The sequence below is a fragment of the Paramisgurnus dabryanus genome, chromosome 22 (assembly GCF_030506205.2).
Source record: "Paramisgurnus dabryanus chromosome 22, PD_genome_1.1, whole genome shotgun sequence".
Classification (NCBI taxonomy): domain Eukaryota; kingdom Metazoa; phylum Chordata; class Actinopteri; order Cypriniformes; family Cobitidae; genus Paramisgurnus; species Paramisgurnus dabryanus.
The window spans coordinates 24,291,572-24,308,190 of NC_133358.1; the positions used below are offsets into that span (position 1 = coordinate 24,291,572).

Consider the following 16,619-nt stretch of genomic DNA (forward strand, 5'->3'; position numbering starts at 1 on the left):
AATATAAATTCTTTATGATTTTACTTTGTAAATGAATGTAGTTACTTTTAAACATTAGGGTCTTGGATGTTGTTGCCTTATTTTATTAAAGCAAGCCCCTCAAGGTTGTGCGTAAAGTCATTTTTAGACCCTTCGCTTCTTGGCTTATTGTTAATGGTAAATCCAAACAGAGTTTTTGTAGTTTCCTTTGAAATGTCTTAATGTGCAGGTGCCACCAAACCCACCAAATTTTCAAGGCCGTGCTGGAAATGGGCTTTCGATCAAACCATAACCTGTGTCAGTTCCATCTATTTCTCTTTCACACAACGCTGATTGAATTTCCAATCCGTTGTGCACATAGAAAGAGGCTGTGAAATATTCATACGTGTGAACACGCTCAATTAGTCCCCCGAGACGGATGAAGCTCCTTGCACGCTGTAGTTTTCTCTTTTGCTGGGATGTTTGAAGTATGAACATGTAGACGTTCTGTCAGCATTCCTCTGAAGCGTGAGGAATGTCATCTGAGAGTCGGCAGATGCCCCGCTGTTTGTGTCTCATAGTTTCTGTACCATATGGTACATGGCACTATTCTGTGTGCATAATTAAGGAGGGATGCTTTCTTAAATCTTTTATTTTTTTACTACTTTGTCTCTAGAGGTTTAGCTTAGATTACATCCGTTCATTTTGTTTTTGTGTCGGAAACACATTAATAATGTATATTTTTGTTTGCGATAGCACATTGTTATTGAAGTCAGTAAATGTAGGAAAAGTATGACAATAACTAAAGAAACTGTAAGTCGGGGTCCTGATCACCCTGCCGGGATTTATTCTGCAATAACAACTGGGTGGCGATAATATCCTGCTTATTACAAGGTTACTTGTCATGAATAAAAATACAGTATGTACGCAAAATATTAATTTGATATGTTATTAGCTTCTGAATAACCTTCTGAATGGAATGAATATTTCCTAGCAGCTTTAAAACAAGACTTCAAAACAAGTTCAAAGTCGAAACAAGATGAACGTGCATTATTAAATGTAATTATTTGTAAATAAAATCATATACAGTATGTTACTGATTAAGCATATTTATGTTGAATTTATTTGGAAATATTAAATTGGAACTATCGACTCACTGTACCTGGGTGAAGCTCGAAATGTCGGAATCAGAATCAAGCATTCCAGACAGCCAGACAAATTGCAGTAAAATTGTGATCCTTTTGGTGTAGTGAATTTACTTTAATTTCTTACAACTTTCACAGTTTAGGCTATTGTTTAAGACATACTATTGTTTGATATCAGTTTGATAACACAGAAATGTGAAGAGCTCAGATGCAAAACTACGGAAGAGGATTAGGGCCACTGGTGAAATTTTTTTTTGAATTCTGACTTTATTCTCAGAATTCTGACTTTAATCTCAGAATTCTGACTTTAATCTCAGAATTCTGACTTTAAACTCAGAATTTGAATTCTGACTTTATTCTCAGAATTCTGACTTTAATCCCAGAATTCTGACTTTAATCTCAGAATTCTGACTTTATTCTCAGAATTCTGACTTTAAACTCAGAATTCTGACTTTATTCTCAGAATTCTGACTTTAATCTCAGAATTCTGACTTTATTCTCAGAATTCTGACTTTAAACTCAGAATTCTGACTTTAATCTCAGAATTCTGACTTTAATCTCAGAATTCTGACTTTATTCTCAGAATTCTGAGATTAAAGTCAGAATTCTGAGATTAAAGTCAGAATTCTGAGATTAAAGTCAGAATTCTGAGAAAAAAGTCAGAATTCAAATAATTTTTTCACCAGTGGCCCTTATCCTCTTCCGTACAAAACCCTCTAAGAGCGTCTGACATGTCTTGTAAATTAGCATTTTTTATGAGACCATGTTAAAATCATGCTAGCTTCATGTTAAATCATGCTAGCGTCATGTTAAATCATTTTAACTATGCTAAATCATGCTAGCTTCATGCTAAAACATATTAACATAACGTGGACTTCATTGTAAATCATGCTAGCTTCATGCTAAAACATATTAGCATCATGTTAACTTCATTGTAAATCAGGCTAACTTCATGGGAAATCATGTTAACTTCATTGTGAATCATTTAAGCTTCATGTTAAATCATCCTAGCGTCATTGTAAATCATGCTAGCTTCATGCTAAATCATGCTACCTTCATGTTAAAACATATTAGCGTCATGCTAACTTCATTGTCAATCATGTTAGGTTCATGAAAATCATGTTAGCTTCTTGTTAAATTATGTGAACTTCATGCTAACTTTATTGTAAATCATGTTAGCTTCATGCTAAATCTTTCTAGCTCTGTTAAATCATGCTAACCTCATGCTAAATTATGTTAACTTCATGTTAAATCATGCTGCTTCATGCTAACTTCATTCTAAATCATGTTAGCTTCATCCCAGATAGCAATGAGTCGGCGGACCGCCGCTTTTGCATAAATTAAGCAGTCGATCTGCCGGCTGCATGCTGGCGGCAAATCGCACGAAAGGGGAGTGACGTATTCGGCGGCAAACGTTTCATCCCCGCCAGCGGGACGCACCTACAGCCGACAGCTTAGGGTTGGCGGCAAAAAGAAGTCCTGCAGATATTTTTTGCTATCTGGGATGTTAAACCATGGACGCTTCATGTAAATCATGTTAGCTTCGTGCTTAATCATGTTAAATCATGCTAGCATCATGCTAACATAATGTTAAATTGTGTTAGCATCATGCTAACTTCATGCTCAATTATGTTAGCATCTTGTTAGCTTCATGCTAAATCATATTAACATCATGGTAATTACATGTTAGCTTTGTGCTAAATCATGTTTGCTTCATGCCAAATCATGTTTGCTTCATGCTAACATCATGTTTGCTTCATGCTAACATCATGTTAGCTTTGTGTTAAATCATGTTTGCTTCATGCCAAATCATGCTTGTTTCATGCTAACATCATGTTAGCTTCATGTTAACTTATTAAGTTATCATGATTTGACCTTCATGTTAAATTATGATAGCTTTATACAAAAAATGCCAGCTAGATTACTAAACTAAACTTTTTAAAAACTTCTGTTAAACCATTTAAAATGTTCAGGCCAGGTTTTCTCAAGCCAACATCAAAGTTCTAACTAGGGTGACCATACGTGCCATTCTTTCCAGATGCGTCCTGGCCAGGATTTCGGGGTGCATCTTCCGCAAGTCTTATTTGTCGACCGCATACGTCATAGAGGATTATTATTATTTTTACAGAAAAGAAACCGTTACATTTTAATGTAAGAATGAAACTACGATTGTATGTCTTATGTTTTTAACTGAATGGCGAATGCGGTTAACAAATACGACATCCGAAAGACGGACCGAAATCCAGACAAAAAGCTCTTTGACGGTTAGCTACCAACGGTTTTACTGCATTTATTATGGTCTAACTAAAAATACCACTGTTGACTAAATGCTGTGCAACTCTGAATATTATGTAACAGTGTGATGAATCTGTATCAAATATACTGTATTCTCTAACCTTCATTTTTTCTTCTATCTTTTAGATATGTTGGCGGTCGGAGACCCCAACCAGCAGACCATTTTGGCTATTTCTGTAGCTGGAGGTGCTGTACTGTTGGTCTTACTAGTGGCCTGTTTTGTTGTGAGTGGACGGTAAGAGTCATTTACTTTGATATTTCTCTTCTTGTAGAATCAAGCTGTACTAAATTTTATTCAATAAAAACCTAAACTACTTACAGTTGTAGAATCTTGTATAAAAAGACATTAATTTGTTCGACCAATCCAAGTTGGCAGTCTTGGATAAACCAACGGTAATCAGGATTGTTTTACCATCAACAGATTCATATGAGATCAATCAGGCGTGTTTTATTTAATCAAAAAGAAATCACAAATACAAAAAGACAGAATCGACCAGATAAGATGTTTTTTGTTGCGTCTGTCTGGGTGTGTACGCTTTTATTTGTTTGCATGTATTTACGCAAAATCAAAAGGACACAAAATTGTTTAGCCCTTTGATTCCAGAATGCCAGATGAAGAGATGAAAGGAGGCACTTGAGAGAACAATTGAGAGACATGTCGGCAGAAAGAAAGACTTGAGCGTTTGTATGGCTGGAAATGAGGGATCTAATGAAATTGAAATGAAAGGAAAAAGCGGATCAGAGAAAAACAAAAAAATAAAGCGCTCTCAATGTCGAGAAATGGTCAGGTTTCAATGACTTATGAGCTGAGCTTCGTATAGGTGGGTGTGCTTAGATTGTTATATTTTTTCTGTGCTGCTCAGGAAGGGCTTATGAAGAATCGAAACATGATTGATTGGACATCTCTAGACTGTTGGATGCTATATGATACAGTGTGTTCTCACACAGAATGAGATTTCAGTCTGCTGTGCAATTTGTTACCCATAATGCACTATGACAGAGAGGTCCCGCAGGATGTGTCATGTTGGCCAACTTAATGCCTGCGAGCCAGAACCTTAGTGCTGCAACATCATATCCATGGTTTCCCTCTCCTCAATGTACCGTATGTGTGAGCGCTTGTGGGAAGACCCTTATGGAGGTAATAAAAACAGATTTGATAGTGATTTTGTATGACATGCTTCTAGTGTAGTGTGGACGCCAATGTATTGTAATGGGGAGAGTGAAAGTTTCATTCCATGCAGTCATTGGTTTATATTGTTGCATAGACATGGTATTAAGTTTCTATCACCATGGGTTATTTATACTGCTTTCGAAGCTCTTAGAGGGCAACCTTTACACTATTTAGGTTTTAGATCATTAAGAGTCTTTTATTCACTTAACTTCCTAACTAAACTGCACTTTTTATGTGTAACATAAGTGGAATTTCACCGGCAGTGGGAATAATATAGGCAAGATGTTTAGAGTTTAAAACTTTAACGTGGAGATTTTATCTTAAAACAAATGCATGAAATCGAACCTCAGCATGTAGATGTTGACCATACAGCAGATTGGTATCATGATGCTCACTTATGGAAAACTACATTTTTCTTCATTTATTTTTGTATTTGGTAGATGATTTTATCCACATTGACTTAGAGGTCATTCAAGCTATGTTGAAGCTTATTTTAAAGGGCATTCACTGGGAAATGGGAGCATTGCTAGTATTGCTGGGAATGGGTTACTAGCATTGTGCTATTATAATAATTAATAAGTACACAGATCTGTGAATATGCAAAACAGTCCCCGCTTCCACTAAATGGTACCAGCTTAGACCATAGATAAAAATATGCAATTTGGCCCACGCCTCCACTCAATCGCACCAGCTCGGACCATAGATATACACTCACCTAAAGGATTATTAGGAACACCTGTTCAATTTCTCCTTAATGCAATTATCTAATCAACCAATCACATGGCAGTTGCTTCAATGCATTTAGGGGTGTGGTCCTGGTCAAGACAATTTCCTGAACTCCAAACTGAATGTCAGAATGGGAAAGAAAGGTGATTTAAGCAATTTTGAGCGGGGCATGGTTGTTGGTGCCAGACGGGCCGGTCTGAGTATTTCATAATCTGCTCAGTTACTGGGATTTTCACACACAACATTTCTAGGGTTTACAAAGAATGGCGTAAAAAGGTAAAAACATCCAGTATGCGGCAGTCCTGTGGGTGAAAATTCCTTGTTGATGCTAAAGGTCAGAGGAGAATGTGCCGACTGATTCAAGCTGATAGAAGAGCAACTTTGACTAAAATAACCACTCGTTACAACCAAGGTATGCAGCAAAGCATTTGTGAAGCCACCACACGCACAACCTTGAGGCAGATGGGCTACAACAGCACAAGATCCCACTGGGTACCACTCATCTCCACTACAAATAGGAAAAAGAGGCTACAATTTGCATGAGCTCACCAAAATTAGACAGCTGAAGACTGGAAAAATGTTGCCTGGTCTGATGAGTCTCGATTTCTGTTGAGACATTCAGATGGTAGAGTCCGAATTTGGCGTAAACAGAATGAGAACATGGATCCATCATGCCTTGTTACCACTGTGCAGGGTGCTGGTGGTGGTGTAATGGTGTGGGGGGTGTTTTCTTGGCACACTTTAGGCCCCTTAGTGCCAATTGGACATTGTTTAAATGCCACGCCCTACCTGAGCATTGTTTCTGACCATGTTCGTCCCTTTATGACCACCATGTAACCATCCTCTGATGGCTACTTCCAGCAGGATAATGCACCATGTCACAAAGCTCAGATCATTTTAAATTGGTTTCTTGAACATGACAATGAGTTCACTGTACTAAAATGGCCCCCACAGTCACCAGATCTCAACCCAATAGAGCATCTTTGGGATGTGTTGGATTGTGAGCTTCGTGCCCTGGATGTGCATCCCACAAATCTCCATCAACTGCAAGATGCTTTCCTATCAATATGGGCCAACATTTCTAAAGAATGCTTTCAGCACCTTGTTGAATCAATGCCACGTAGAATTAAGGCAGTTCTGAGGGTGAAAGGGGGTCAAACACAGTATTAGTATGGTGTTCCTAATAATCCTTTAGGTGAGTGTATATGTAGGTGAGTACACATAGCTGCTAAGTCCGGTTTTGCAATGCATACATGAGCTGTGTGATGTTAACAGGTTAGCATATTAAAAACACCACATAGACATATAAACAACAAAGACTTGATTTTCACCACAGGGGGACTTTAAAAAGCCTTAACATGAAGGACTTATTATTATTCAAAAAGCATGGCAGCTGTTTTTTTTTCTTTTGGCACACTTAAGTTCAGGTTAGTTTGAGGAATGCTAAGGTACTGTCTTCATCATCATCATCATCTTTGTTTTATTTTGTACTCTGTTGGACTGGCAAAGACTGTAGCCGGCCAAGTTTTAAGCGCTTGATGAAAAACTGATCTGATGGTGGCAGATGGTCCTCGTTTGTTTTGTTTTCCCTTTCTTCTTGTATCTGAAAAATGCAATTAAAAATGGTGGATGTATGTTAAAAACATGATGCACTTGATTATTCCTCTGAAACGTTCCCGCACGATGACAGATGCCACCGTACCTCTAACAGGTGCCTGCTAACCGTGGACGTGCACATTTGCAAGTCTGACAAGCCTCGTATGCCAGCAGTAAAAATGGAGCAGAGCTGAGGACTTCAGGCGATCCCTTTATTTGCTGTTGGACGACGACCAGACCATTCTCTAATGCCATGCTGCATGAAACTATTAGAGTTTAATGATGAAATCTTGAAGACACATGGCTGTTTGCTGCAGAAATGATGAATTGATTGTTGGTTATCAAATTAGGACAAGAGATTATGTTATGAAGAGGACATATTGCATTTCTGAGTCTTTAATGCGGTCATTGCATTTCTGTGTGTGTTGTTTCAGGAAGCTTCTGGTTGCTTTGTCTATCAGTTTGGCACAGATTTAGTGCGGTTAATCATTCAACAAAAAAATGATGATTTGCTTTGCTAAATGTATTTGCAGAAAACAATTTAGCAGCTGTCAATAATTCAATTGTACCAAATCGTACAAACAGAAAATTGTTCCCCGAGTAATAAAGTTTGGATGACAAGCATCATCACAGAAAACACACTAAATGTACCCTGGAACCAAAAGGTGCACAGATTGCAGTCGGTTCCTCACCGCTAGTTTTGAATATTTGTTTTGTTCCAAAAAACAGCCGGTTGGTTGAAAAATAGTTTAGTGCTTTAAATTGGAGCATTGTTTGAACCCATGGAAACACGCATGTTGATAAAAATGTATACATTGTGAACAGTAAGTGGCTTTGGGTAAAAGCGTCTGCCAGATGCATGAATGTAAATGCATTCACTTTTTGTTGGATCAGTGCAGATCGTGCTTTCGAGACAGAACTGAAGGATTATTTTTGTTATAATTTGAATGCAGGTATTACCTGTATTACCTCTAGGGGATCGTACAGTCCACCTTAATCATGCTGCAAAATGTGTATGCGTGTTAACGCAGAAATAAGGCAATGCGTGCACGTGCACACACAAACCAGAATTATCATGCTGTTATGAAATGGTTGAATGACCGTGGTTGGCTCTTTCAGGCTTATTTTTTCCACATAGTTCCATCTGGACTTTTTCACCGCCTTGCCTAGCAGAAATCACTGCCTGCTGAACACATTACAAATATCTCACTCTCAGTACACGGATGTGATTCAGTCAGAATTTCATAGCCATCCATGTGATGGCGGGCCAGCTACAGATGATTCCAGATGTGCCATTCCAGTATATAGAGGTGGCCTTATACTGTACTACGAATGTGTCATAAATGAAGAGATGGGCAGGCTGCCGCGTCCATAACATAAATTTTCTTTAGATTTTTAATTAGTGTAATGAACCAAGTGTTTTTAAAACAGCTGTCAGAGGATTCAAGAATTTATGAACGTCCGTTTCCTCCGAACATAAAATCATTTCCTGCTTTTAGGATTAGCTCGACTGTAAATCTCTTCTTGGATGACAGAGGTGTCTCTAAGGACCACATTATTATTTTGTAGGTAAGAGAGGAAGAAATAATGATGTTTTTTATAAGCACTCCAGACTTTCGTTTTAGTCTTTGCATTTACTGAATATTAGCCTTTGTGGGGATACAAATTGTACGTTTGCCATTTCTTTATTTGCTGTTTCTACTTCTTCTCATTCAAAATGTTTTTGTATTCTGCAGGATCTTAATGAATAATTCACCCAAATATGAAAATTCTCTCATAATTGACTTGGGCCATCCCAGATGTGGATGGCATTTTTTTCTTTGGTTTAACACAAACATTGTTATCATATTAAAATGCTGCAATGTTATTTTCATACAGGCAACATGACAAAGCTCCAAAAAGCATTACATTTGTGAGAGAGGATTAATATTTTGAGATTATTTACAAGTGATACGTTGTGTAAAGATGTAAACAAATAGATCATGTAGTGTTAAATACACCTGACACGTTGAAAACCTCAAATCTCCTTGCATGTTTTGCATTGAGACACACAAATACAAATTAAAGGATGTATTTGAAGTTCTAGCTCAAAATATCATGATTTATTATAGCGTGTTAAAATTGCCAAGCAAAAATTTGCCATTTTTGTGTGTTTCCTTTTAAATGCTAATGAGCTGATCTCCGCACTAAATGCCAGTGCTGTGGTTGGATAGTGCAGATTAAGGGGCGGTATTATCCCCTTCTGACATCACAAGGGGAGCCAAATTTTAATGACCTATTTTTTCACATGCTTGCAGAGAATAGTTAACCAAAACTTAGTTAATGAGTTAATCTTTTTCACATTTTCTAGGTTGATAGAAGCGCTGGGGGCCCAATTATAGCATTTAAACATGGAAAAAATAAGATTTTCATGATATGTCCCCTTTAATATAAAAAAAGTTTATCTGAGTAATTTGGGTGAACTGTTCCTTTAAGAATATAGGACATCATCATTACAGCAGAATGGCTAGAAATATAGTGATACTTTTTATTTTTATACTGATTATTAATACATTTTTTTATCATTATTCATCTTTTTCTTTGTATGTGAGATGCGTCAGTATGGCCTTGTTGGGATAGATCTCAGCAGGCTCCAAAAACTGGGCAGAAATCGATAAAAAGCCATGATATTGACCAGCAAACATCACGCCTCACAGATGCTTCAACCCTTTGTTTGAAGTTTTACTTGATAAAATGCATGCTTCAGTGAACCATGGCAAATTAGCATTGTCCTTTAGGAGAACTGGAACGTGGCAAGGACTAAACATTGGAATTTTGTTCTGTGATGTGTGCCACCCCGCTAGGATGTACTGACCGTGCCAAAGGCTTTTCATGTCTTTGAGGCAGTCAAAACTTATGACTGGCTTGCCAGTTATCCACTATGCTGATCTGATCTCCCAGCTTGAATCTTCATTAGCTCAATGAAATGGAGGATCATTATGTAATGAACTAGTTTAAGGGACAGCGATGCCTCATTAAAAAGTCATGTTGGAATGTTTAATGTTCACACCTCATCATATCATTATGTTGAAATGCTACTCAACCAATTAGTACTCATTTATGATGTCTTGGTCTAATGACATCTAGTAAATCAATAGGTTTCTAGATGGAGAACACAGAGTAACCATCAAGGTTTAATTTTAAAGTACTGCATTGGTATGATTGTGTTTAGTTCACATGATATAATAGCTCATATCTTATAAGTTACCAAATTTACGGTTATTTTGGCTACTCCTAGCCAGACTATATCAGGTCTATACTTAACCTGGACAGTGAAATAATGGCTATTGCTTGTTGGAAAATAATTTAGACTAATTAATTTTACAATACTTTTGTGTGTCAGTAGGAAATTTGGATATAGATTTTTTTCTTAGAACTCCAGGCATCTTTTCACAGTTCTTAGGCTGTCGCAGTTTTTTTTGTCACCATTTATTTCCAGACTAACTCTATGACAGTGAATCACTTTTCTGTGTAGGCCTTACCATCTGTTATATGATGCATTGTTCATACAAACATCTAACTTCATTATTATAGTTAGCAGAGAACGTTTGTATGACTAAATTAATATTTCCTTATGTCACACAAACTAATCTTTTTAAGATTTTTAAGAGATTTTATGTAATTAAGACCCTAAATGATACATTAGGGATTATTTTTTCTCTTCTGTTTTTCATGTCCTGTATTGTCTGACATTAACATTTTGGTCACTGGACCACAAAACCTGCCATCAGGGTAATTTTTTGGAATTTTAGCCTTTTCTGAAAGCTGAATAAATACGCTTTCCATTGATGTAAGCATTTGTTAGCATAAATGTGCGTTCACACCAGACGCGGAAGAGGAGGCAAAAGCACGCTATTTGCGCATAGTTAGACGCTTGAACTTTTTGAGTTTACACGCTTCATTCGCGCGTAAAATTTTAGACATTCCCGCATACATTCGCATCATGGGAGGGGCTTAAATAGCTAAAATTGAGTAAACCTACCAGATTGTTTGCCCTTCTCACTCACTTTCTTCCAAACAAGATCCATTTAATTCCTGTAAAAGTACGAAGATGTCTCGTGTAGCGATGAGGATTGTCCTCCATTGTTGTTTTGTTTTTCTGCCTCCGCCCACTTCCTGTAATCATTTCACTGCTAGAGCCAGCTCCTGATTGGTTAACGCGGTGCGAAAATCCGCCAAAGTTCAGATTTTTCAATTTGCGCGGATCACGCAGCTACGTTCAATTCGCGCAGAACCTGGAATCTGCGCCATTTGCGCTTACCACGCCGCAGGATGCTTATTCGCATCTTTGCATTGACTTAACATAAATTACTCGCGCTTAACGCCTCTTCTGTGTCTGGTGCGAACGCACCATAAGACAGTATTTTGTCAAAAAAAAAAAAAACGCCTCTAAAGTTGTCCAAGTCCGTAGCAGCACACTGCACACATTACTAATGATTCAAATTTTTTTTTATATTTATGGTAGAAAATGAACAAAATATCTTCATGTAACCACAACACATCACCTGCAGATACATGCAGTGAGCGTGGAAAAAAAGACAGAAGAGGAGGAAAAAGAAACTGGGTCAAAGACAAAAGGCTTCCAGCGGTATAGAGCTGTACAACGCCTTTATCACCACACAAAAGGGATTTTAGGAATGTTTCAAGAGTCGAAAAATGTGTTAATTGCACAGTCCTAGACATTAGTCTGTCGCTTTTTTTCAATAAAAAGGAATATGCAAATAGCAGCACCTTGCACCATCGCATTTACAGTTAGGTTGAAGGGTGGGATCACACTTCACTTTTAGAAGTTCCGGGAGTCCCGAAATGAGAGGAAGTGTTTCATCAGCGTGCCGAGCTGCGGTAAAGCAGGTGCAAGGGGGTGGGATCCGTCTGCGGCACCTCGAGCGACAACAGGGCAGGTTAGGGAGCAAACACAGCCTTTTTCAGGAAGCTCCTGATTACCACATGGTTCAGACAGGCGGCCCGCTTTCACCTCACCCCTCTGCAAGCTTGTTTCGCTTAATGTACCGTGTGTGTCGCACATGGGGCAGTTTGAGATCGAAGGGGTAGGGGGCTTGTACCTGCACACAGATGCTCGGTAGGCCTCAAGCATTTATTACATGGTGGGGGATACGTGTTGGGTGGCTGATGAACAGGTGGGGTCTCTCTTGAGACCCCCAGTCTCATTAAAAGCAGCAGAGAGGAAACAACGCACATGTACCCCCAAACCCCCACCAGACGGAGCTGAAAAGAAAAGATTTACCCCCCGCTGCTCCGTAGGGAGAAGCAACAGACCGGATTAAAGCGGACATGAATGAACCCAGCAGTCTTTCTATTATGTAATAGACCCCCAGGTCTGCTCTCGCCCCAACCCCGGCCTCGGGCCCCGATGCTTTGACTGATTCCGGGCAGCTGAGCGTCCTGAAGCTCTTAAAGATGCACTCGTGTCTATTATTGATCGGTAATGTTAACCGTGTATAAAATCAATATTCAAAGCTAAATACCCTGGCATGCGATCATATCTTGCAGCTGCTACAGGAGTATTGCCAGCTGATGGCAGGTTTTTTTAGGATAATTTGGTCTGATCATAAGCACTGTATGCGTTGGCACGTATCTGGGTAATGCTGTTTGGGCTTTAACTGCATTGCAAATAATGTATACTTTGTGTACTAAGCTACAGGATGTATGGTGCTCAGTTGTGTTGCACAAAAGTTATGGGTTCGATTCCCAGGGAACCTACATACTGATAAAAAATGTATAGATTGAATGCATTGTAAATCATCTCAGATATACACATGTGCCAAATGCTTAAATGCGTAAATGAAATGGGTACATTGTGTGTCCATGTCTTTTATAACACTGTTACACCCCCTGTATAACATTTTCTTATTCATTTTTTGATGAACTCTACTTTTCCATGCATATATTTCTTTTATTACATTTCCATGCACTTTACTATTGAACAGATTAATAGTAAAACACTTTTTTTTAATCCACCTGGGTCCCCGGCAGATCTCCCAGTCAATAGACATCCACCTGACATCCTCCAAATTGATCTTGTCCCGATCTTTCCAATTTTAGCATACCGCATAATTACTCTACTGGTTAGTCAGATTTTGCCATCACAATTTTGGTGAGACATGGCATGAAAAAGGGGGTGTATGTGCGTCCGTGCGTGTGTGAGTCAAAAGAGGATTAAATGAATAATGAACATAATTATCAGTCGTACGTCGGCCACCTTTTCTACTCAGTGTATTGGATTATTCACTATCTGGGGCATTTCCTTATTCGTGGTCCCACTGTGAAAGGAATGATGTAGTTAATGATAAAGTCAGAGGATTGTCAGGATTGTATTTTCCTGCTCTGTGGCATGAACTGGTGCTAAAGAGAGGATTAGAGCAATGGATTTCCACACCGGGGGAAGAGAACTGGACTCACAAGGCACATAACTGTTAAACTAAGCTGTAAAAAGATGAAAGTGGAATATATATTTATAGCCAGACCAGACCTATGGAGATTTGATTTAAAATTTTCTTTGTCTGAGTGAATTGTTATAGTTGAATTTATGAATCTGAATGAGACTGTGTGTTCTATTGTGTTGGTGCTTATTGTTATATTATTGTTTCAGGCGCTGTGGATACATAAAGGCAAAGCAAGACCCAGAGGAAGAGAAAATGCAGTTTCAGCATGGACGAGGTAATGCATGCGTTATTTAAGTCTGCATAAGAAATCACATTTTATCATTTTTAAAGGTATAGCGCACTAAAACTCGTTCCAAACCGTATGTCTTTCTTTTGATCTTGAAACACAGAAAGAAAGATTTTGATAAATTGCACTGGTTGTTTTTGCAATGCAATTATATTAAATGGACACTGGAGCTTTTAAATGTTAAAACATCCAATTCATCAGCCTCTTCCAAGTTTTCTGAACCCATATGTTATTATTAACTGAAGAACAGAGGTTGTTTTTCACTGGATAAGCTATTCCTCAGAGCTCAAGGCGCTAACCACTGCATGCACTCACATTAGCGTCTAAATGCCCTCGGTCGCAATATCTAATGCAATTCATCAAACATTTAGAAAAATGGTTAGATATTATCTTAACAAATGAATGTGGCATTTCTTTTGGCCAGCGGTATGCACTCGTAGGTGCACGGTTCTGTTTGGATGGATAAAAAATGCATGTTTTTCCAGCAAGTGTTCTAGTTATCGGTTAGTGAACGGAGTCTCTGCGGCTCTCTCTGCCTATAAATGATGTCTCTGATCGCTCTAGTTGCCTAATGTGTGTTTTCTCTAATGACACTTTTCCTGCCTGCCAAAGACAATGTTTAATGGGGTTGAAAATGTGGCACCCCCTCTCTTTAAGGAAAATTGATGGTTCATTCTAAGCAGCTACTGTAAAGTGACTCTTGGTAGAGCGTTGGTAAAGCATCGCAAAAGTTTCAGGGTTTGTTTACCAGAAAACACAAATGGTGATACCTAAGTCGCTTTGGATAAAGCATCTGCCAAATGCGTAAAAGCTTTTTATTTAATTTTTAACCAAATGCGTAAATGTACATGTGACCCTGGAAAACAAAAAAGTCATGGGTAAATTTTTTGAAATTGAGATTTATATATCCATTAATGTATGGTTTGTTAGGATAGGACAATATTTGGCTGAGATTCAACTACTATTTGAAAATCTGGTATTTGAGGGTGCAAAAAATCTTAGTTTTGAGAAATTGGCCTTTAAAGTTATCCAAATAAAGTCCTTAGCAACAGATAACCTTTTACTAATGATAAATACATTTTTGATATATTTTCAAAATAAATTAATTTACAAAATACCTTCAAGGAACATGATCTTTGCTTAATATTGTAATGATTTTTGGCATAAAAATGTAACATTTTGACCCATACAATGTATTTTTTGCTATTACTACAAATATACCCATGCTACTTATGATTTTCTGGTCCGTGGTCACGAATGTCCTAAATAAGCCAACTGTTTTTCTCACCATTGCATTGCAGTCAAACTTCCTGAAACGCGAACATACATTCACCCGCACACGTATGAAGACCCAAACCAGGCGATACGAGATTTTGCCAAAGAGATTGAAGTCAACAACATTCGAATTGAGAGAGTTATTGGGGCCGGTAAGTCAAAACCCACAACTTGATTTATTTTTGTGACCTTTTGTTGTTTTAGGAGGAGCATTCCTATGATTCAATCATAGTTATACCCTACTTTAACATCAGGGCTGTCACTTCATTTTATGGGATCGAGGGCATTTGTTTTATAGATAAGCCTCAACTAATACACAAGATGCATTATCGCAATGTTCTCTGTTGTGCCCTCAAACGTCAACCTTGACTAAAATTGAAGGGCATTGATTGCCTAATAGGAATGCTCAACAACAAAAGATGTTAAACCACTGTTTAAAAAAAGGCAATTTAACCCAGCGTTGGGTCAGAAAGGGTTAAATTAACCCAATTTTTTTATATTTGACCCAGCATTTTGGGTTAATACAACCCAGCATAGGTTAAATTGCAACCCAGTGTGTTGGGTTCACCCCTTTTTGATCCAACGGCGGGTCGAAAATAACCCAGTGCAATAAAACATGGTATTGTGGGTAAAATCCTTGGCTGTTGTTTAACCTCCAGGTGAGTTTGGAGAGGTGTGCAGTGGGCGTCTAAGGTTGCCCAGTAAAAGGGAGATCCAAGTGGCGATCAAGAGCCTGAAAGCTGGATATTCAGAGCAGCAGAGACGAGACTTTCTGAGTGAGGCCAGTATCATGGGTCAGTTCGATCATCCCAACATCATTAGACTGGAGGGAGTCGTCACAAGATGTGAGTACTTGCCTTAAATCACAAACAAACTCGCTGTTTTATATTGTCGTTGGCAGAGCCGGCGCCAGACCATAACTAACAGGGGGGCATTTGGCTTCCAACGGGGGGGGCACGCAATAGCAACAATAACTTGCAAAAACAAGACATTAAAACAACAAATACAGTGCAAGCACACACTCATACAACTGGTACAGACTGTCAGCTCATTTCCCGTATAAAGTGCAAAAGACCACAACCTAGGCGCAAAACTATTGAACTTCGACCCAGTCTGTGTTTGCATGAAGTCAGATGAAGCAGGCGGTGCTGATTCGTTCTAAATGTTCTAATATTCATATTTTACACGATCCATAAAATGCCGCGAAAAAACACGTTGCTAGTATCAAGTCACAAATATGCTAAAGACGTAAGACGGGTGAGACGCGGCAATACATCCAATCAGAGAAACTGGTCTATTTTAATTAAAGAAAACATATATCAACTATATTTTCCTCATTTGATTACATTACAAGTCATGAAACATTCAATGTTTAATTTATTATAATTATTCTTGATATATATGAAATTAATATAAAACTTTGTAGGGGGGACACAACAACCTGTTTGGGGGGGGCACTTCCCGCGAATGCCCCCCCCCTTGACGCCGGCCCTGGTCGTTGGGACCTCACACGTGATTTTTGACTTTCATTGTTCTTAAATTAAATTAACACTAATCCCTTGATAGGCAATTATTTAGTTTCTTTATAATTCATGGGGGCCACATTGTAGTTGCTTGGGTGAGTTTTACTCTCTTTGTGGGAATCCTTAGTTCATTTTTGTCATATTTGTTATGACGTTTATAAAAGTAAATTGAAAAGAAAAAAACGTGGTCTTCAATCTTCT

At 38.3% G+C, this 16,619-nt stretch overlaps 1 protein-coding gene across 1 annotated transcript in view; it reads left to right on the forward strand.

Moving 5' to 3' along the window:
- The window catches only part of ek1 (eph-like kinase 1), a 72,365-nt gene that overhangs the window by 35,375 nt on the left and 20,371 nt on the right, over nt 1-16,619 (forward strand). Inside the window, exons 8-11 of the mRNA XM_065258469.1 lie at nt 3,525-3,633; nt 13,541-13,608; nt 14,922-15,047; nt 15,555-15,740. Of these exons, the coding sequence (XP_065114541.1) occupies nt 3,525-3,633; nt 13,541-13,608; nt 14,922-15,047; nt 15,555-15,740 (489 nt within the window). The remainder of the gene's footprint in view (nt 1-3,524; nt 3,634-13,540; nt 13,609-14,921; nt 15,048-15,554; nt 15,741-16,619) is intronic.